The sequence below is a fragment of the Podarcis muralis genome, chromosome 13 (assembly GCF_964188315.1).
Source record: "Podarcis muralis chromosome 13, rPodMur119.hap1.1, whole genome shotgun sequence".
NCBI classification, from domain to species: domain Eukaryota; kingdom Metazoa; phylum Chordata; class Lepidosauria; order Squamata; family Lacertidae; genus Podarcis; species Podarcis muralis.
Window position 1 is genome coordinate 8,871,360 of NC_135667.1, and position 6,451 is coordinate 8,877,810.

At 40.0% G+C, this 6,451-nt stretch overlaps 1 protein-coding gene across 1 annotated transcript; it reads left to right on the forward strand.

Moving 5' to 3' along the window:
- The first annotated feature begins 1,226 nt into the window (after positions 1-1,226).
- On the forward strand, positions 1,227-6,451 carry LOC144325228 (vomeronasal type-2 receptor 26-like). The gene is made up of 6 exons (XM_077917847.1): positions 1,227-1,402; positions 1,848-2,139; positions 2,927-3,790; positions 4,176-4,403; positions 4,922-5,048; positions 5,550-6,451. The coding sequence occupies exons 1-6, from the start codon at positions 1,227-1,229 to the stop codon at positions 6,449-6,451; spliced, it is 2,589 nt and encodes an 862-aa protein (XP_077773973.1).

Here is a 6,451-nt window from a genome sequence, read left to right on the forward strand (position 1 = left end):
CCACTGAGAAGTCAGTACCAACTGCACAGCCAGGCGGAGACCCCCCGACCCCAGGCGACCCCCAGGAGGAATAATGACTCATGACAACGTGTTATGGGATTAAAATTGGCCACAACTTTATTAAACTTTCAGATGTAGGGAAAGCTTGGCTTAGGCATTGGGCGTTTATCCCTCCCAGCCCCTGTCCGGGGATCTGGGAGACATCAGGGTTATCCAAACTGTGTGGGGCTGACTTTGGAGAATGTCTGTTCAAGCAGAGAGCCCGCCCCTCATTTCACCACAACACAGGGGAGAGCACTGACAACCTAATGGTGTATGGCCAGTGACTCCCTTCCAAACAACCCCTTTAATGGGGAACACTAAACAAGAGTATCTTTCTTAAATGTCAAATCCATGCTTTCTGATGTGCCCCAAGGCTCTTATTCTCTGCCGAGCTGCAATATATTTTGAAATTATTGCTGCTATTGCCCCCACCGACCTACTGCCTGTATAGCTGTGCAAAATGTAAGAAAATAATGTTTAAACATTTAACATTGATTGCTGACATAAGCCATCAGTTTCCTCTCTTTGGCCAACTATTAGCAATGGAAAGAGGTACAGTAGGTATCTGGTGCAGGAGTTTTTTAAGAGTGTATAGTTTAGAAGGAACCATTGTTAAGCAACAGTCATTACAGAAGAGAGAATGGACAATTGGTCAAATCTAGGAAGCAAATTATCAACATGTTTCTTACAAAAAGTGCCACTTGGGGTCCAGGTTCTGAACGAGTATTTTTCAAACTTTGTAATTATTCAAATCAATATAATTTGCCCAGCTGCCCAGCACTCCAAATGTTTTCCAGAAGAAAATGACAACAACAATGAATGAGGAAATCAGCCAAAAAGTAGTTATAAGTAATCCCAGTAGAAGTAAGAGCTGGGAGTAGGGACAAGAGGCAGGCTGGGCTCTGTTAATTCCACCTCTGATAGTTTTCTCTTTATTCATAGTAGCCAGACTAGGAAACAGTAACATTGTCAATCTCATCTATTGAAGGCATGGCTTTGTATCCCTGTAACATAACAGACGGTTGAGGTTCTTTCCTGTGGAGTCCTTTAGCAGGGTTGCAAACCATTCCTTCCTACCTAAGTGATGAGGATGAGGAAAGTGTATAAATAATTGAGAGATGCATCTAGAATTAACCATTGCTGCAGGGATGTTGTGGTTTGTACTTATATATCTCTTGTCTCCAATGACATTTGAAATAGACTCTAGCCTGTGCTCCATGATTGATCCCCTCCCTGTTCCCAATGAGTGGTACCAACAAGTTACTCTCTGCATTGGTGGGATGACTTCTCATATAGTTTCTGTTTCCGAAGAAATTTACTTTGAGGAACACCCTTCTCAGAAGCTGTTTGAGGTGCCAGGGTAAAGATATCTATTCACTTCCTCATTTTGCATTGTTTGAGTGTACTTACATAAAAAAATGTTGAGTGTAGTGACACAGAATGCTCAAAACCTTCCACATTCGACAAAATTAAAAGTAAATTAGGACTTTATTATAATACCCCTTTCTATTTAAATATATTTTGGATTGTTTTAAATATATTTTGGATTGTTTGAAGTATCCATTAATGCCATGGTGGAAGAAGAGGGGAGGGAATAAGTTAACAAAAAAGGAAACATTCAAATACAAAACTATCAGACTTTACAGCAGATAAATGTCAAGCAACCATGCAGAGCACTAATATCAGAATTCAGATACATCTTCAACGGCTGTTATTACACCTTAAAGGATTTACATACAGAACAATAAGATCTTTATAAACTGTATGATTCTCTTTTGAAATTGTAAAATACATTCTTTTTGCAGTATTGTGACAAAATTCTACCAGCATGCGCTTGCCTTGGCATTTGCCATAAATGAGATCAATGAAAATCCCATGATCTTGCCTAATGCTACACTTGGATTCCACATCTACGACAGCTACTATGATGCCATGATGACCTATCGAACCACTCTAGATCTGCTCTTCAAATCACATAAATTTGTCCTCAACTACAGATGTGACAGTCAGAAAAAACTCATAGCTGTCATTGGAGGACTTGGCTCTGAGACCTCTTCCCTTATGGCCGACATCTTAGGTCTCTTCAAGATTCCACAGGTAAGATTTGTTAATGGGGTGTTGGGATTTTCAGAAATGACTATTCTCATTAACCCTGTGCAGAGGACATTTTTAAAAATTACATATCCAAAGATTTATGTATTTTTATTTATTGTGATTTTGTGCTTCAGTACACAACTGAAGAGAAAATGTCCCACAAATGCATTATATTACCCAACAGTGAGAAAGATCTGTTGGAGAAATTGTGATAGATTCAGCACTGTCTAAGAACTCCTCTGTGCATCATTTTTTGTTATGTGCACATTTATTTTTTAGAGCTAACATACCCCACACAGGAATGAGATACATCAGGTTCAGTGCTATTTTTCTAGAAAAAAGAGGTGCTGGGACTTACCAAGAATGGCTCCCTCATTCTCTTAGGATGTGAGTTCTGACTGGGGGGGGGGGGAGGCCAGATCACATTCTTTCCTATTTTCACATAGAGCACAATGAAGCCCATCAATACATAGAGATCATCACCTAACTAAGCTATTTTGGATGAATGTGGAACAGGTTTGAGCCATGCAGTGATGAATGCTGCAGACAACAAAGCCATTATTTTGAAGAAATGAATCTGTTCAGTGTTCTTACAAAGTGTTCCACAAGCAGTCCATACAGATATCATGCATGAAATTACTGTTATAGTCTCAAATATTTTGGAACATTCCACATATTTAGTCTTTTATTAACTCAATCACAAAACGCACAATGATATAGCACATAATGCAACTAGCACCTTCAAATATATGTGGGCTTTAACAATAAATACTTGAACATTTTCTCTTAGCTCACCTATGGCTCCTTTCCGCCAGAGAAGACTGAGATAGATCAAGGACACTTTTTATACCACATGGTGCCAAATGAAGTCTATCTGTACAAGGGGATTATCAGCTTGCTCAAGCATTTTGGATGGACGTGGGTTGGGCTCTTTGTCGTGGATGATGACAGTGGAGAACATTTCTTGCAGACCATGGAGCCATTGTTTTCCCAAAATGGAATCTGTTCAGCCTTCACACGGAGAATCCTACAATCACCCCGTTTTGATGACATGGATAAACTCTTTGACATCATCTCAAATAATTATTTAGATTTCACAGATAGCAAATGTAATGCGTTGCTCATCTATGGAGAAGCTTTGACTATTGTGTGGTTAAGAGGTATTATATATGTGCAAGATTCAGGAAGTGAGGAAAATGAGTCATTGAGAAAGGTTTGGATCATTACAACTCAGATGGATTTTGCATTATCCAGCACTCAAAGAGGTTGGGGTCTTCAGATGTTTCAAGGTGCAATTGCCTTTACCATTCATTCACAAGGTGTTCTGGCTTTCCGAAAATTTCTCCAGAAAGTAAAACCTTACTGGACTGAAGGAAATGGATTTGTTAATGATTTCTGGGAGCAAGCATTTGACTGTTCATTTCCAAATCTTGAAGAGCCAGCAAATGACTTTGAAATATGCACTGGGGAGGAGAAGTTGGATAGTCTTCCTGGTTCTCACTTTGAGATGCTCATGACTGGCCACAGCTACAGTATCTATAATGCGGTCTATGCCGTGGCTAATGCTTTGCATGCCATTTACTCAACTAGAACCAAGCACAGAGCCATGCTGGGAAGGGAAAGATTTGAACTACAAGATCTGCAGCCTTCGCAAGTAATGTCACTAAAACATGAATAACTGACAAGATGGAGTCGCACACCTACATTGTTAAAAATACTGTTTTGGCTGTAGATTTCCTCGTAGACCCTGGGGAATTAAAATCCTGATAAAGTAATCTACAAACCAGTATAAAATCTCCATTCTACATAAATATAGCTCAATGCCAATATTTTATCATTTTTGATGAAACGTTGTAAACAATATTATTACCAAGAATTGTTGGTAAATGAATTGTGAGATGATTATGTTTGCTTCACTTCCTTCTTGTGTTTCCTTTATTTTTTTTTTTGGGGGGGGACCCCAAATAAATAATTATAAACCAATATGTCTATGCAGTTCTTTCCCTTCCCTTTATTGTTTCTTTCTCTCTTTCAATTAGCTCCACTCATCTCTCCATGGCATTTCATTTAACAACTCAGCTGGAGAATTGTTCACTTTCAATGGAAAAATGGAAATAGGAGTTGGATTTGATATTACTAACATGGTCACATTCCCAAACAGTTCTTTCCAGAGAGTGAAAGTTGGAAGGGTGGGTCCTGATGGTCCTGGAGGAAACGAGTTCATCATAGATGAGGACATGATTTTGTGGCACAGAGGTTTCAATCAGGTGTGGCTTCTGCAGTGTCTTGGGTCATTTTGATGCAATAAAGTGTTTGTTTTGTTTTGTTTTATTTCTGCCCACCATGGTGCTTTGACAGACTGTAAACTAACCTTCCGAAACCCAGTGGCCAAAATATGTTATTGAACTATGAATCTCCAAATCCCTAAACCTTCAAAACAAAGGTTTCTCTGAATTTTGCAAGGGAGTTCTCCAGAAAAGTATTGTGTAACAAAGTACTCGTGGCAATTGCTTGGCAAAACCATACGTATCACCCAAAATGCATATAAAATATGCATATTGTGAGGAATTTGTGCTCCACTCCTGATCAATTTCTATTTTGAGTTTTTCTTCAAAAACTGATGGGAAATTTGGAGACTGAAATTAAGGGAAGACTGCATAAAATGGAGAGCTACTGAGCACATTCAAAATCTGGAAATTGTTCATTGCTGACTTAGTTTGAAGATCAACAAACTGAAAAAGGGTCTTGGCTGATCTCTCCCATCTTAATATCTGTTTATGGATAGGTATGTCCCTTGTCTTTGTGTAATGAACCCTGTCAGCCTGGCAATCAAAAGAAAAGGAAGGAAGAAGAGAAATTTTGTTGCTATGATTGTGCTTCATGCTCAGAAGGGAAGTTTGCCAACCAGACAGGTAGGTAATGTACTACTCCAATCCTTTCATGAAAGTAGCTAAATCAAATTACTGTAAGAAGAGCAAAAATTGGATAACACTAGAGGCTTCTTTGGTTCAGCATTCTCTTCACACAGGGGCAAAAAAGATGTTCATGGAAAGTTCAAAAGGCATTGGAGTCTGTCTTCATATGCATGGAAACCCTATCTCACTGAGGATTTCAGAGCAGTTGGTTACCCTCACCTGGTTTAGAGGGACAGTTGAAGCAGATTTCTGCAGTGTGACTGCTTCTGCGAGCCACAGGTAACAGCTGTGCACAGGATGGGGGAAAAGGTGGACCAACTGTACCAGCACCAAGTGTCCCACATCAGAGGTACTAACCCTCCCATAACACCCATTACACTTCAGGATGCGTGTGAAGACATCATTAAATTATCTATAATTTCCATACAGCAGACAGTGGGAAATGTTTATACAGCAATGTGAATACGCATTGAAATCAGACTTATTTTTGTTTTCTAGATATGGTTGCTTGTTTCAAATGCCCAGAAGATCAGTATCCAAGAGAGGACAAAACTCAATGCATCCCCAAAGCAATAAGGTTCCTGGCTTACAAAGAACCTTTAGGGATTAGTTTGACTTTAGTTGCTGTTTCTTTTTCCCTGATCACAGCTTTGGTGCTAGGAACTTTTATTAAGTACAGAGATACCCCCATTGTCAAAGCCAACAACCGGGACCTCACCTACGCTCTCCTCATCTCTCTTTTTCTCTGCTTCCTCTCATCTTTGCTGTTCTTGGGCAAACCTGAGAAAGTGACCTGCCTTCTTCGCCAACCATCCTTTGGGATTGTCTTCTCAGTGGCTGTTTCTTGCGTGCTGGCAAAGACCGCCATTGTTTCTCTAGCATTCATGGCCACAAAACCTGGATCCAGAGTGAAGAAATGGGTGGGGAAAAGCCTATCCAACTCTATTGTCCTTTCCTGTTCCCTTATTCAAGTCATTATTTGCACTACGTGGCTGGCAACTTCTCCCCCATATCCTGATTTAGACATGCACTCGGTAACAGAAGAGATCATTCTACAGTGTGATGAAGGGTCCACTGCCATGTTTTACTGTGTCCTTGTCTACATGGGACTCTTGGCAATCATCAGCTTCTTTGTTGCATTTCTTGCCCGGAAATTACCAGATAGTTTTAATGAAGCCAAGTTCATCACATTTAGCATGTTGCTCTTTTGCAGTGTGTGGGCCACCTTTGTGCCAACCTACCTGAGCACCAAAGGAAAAGACATGGTGACTGTGGAGATCTTTTCCATCCTGGCTTCCAGCGCTGGGTTATTGGCTTGCATCTTCTCTCCTAAATGCTACATCATTATTTTGAAGCCTGAGTTGAACAGCAGGGAGCAAATGCTAAGGAAGAATATTTAA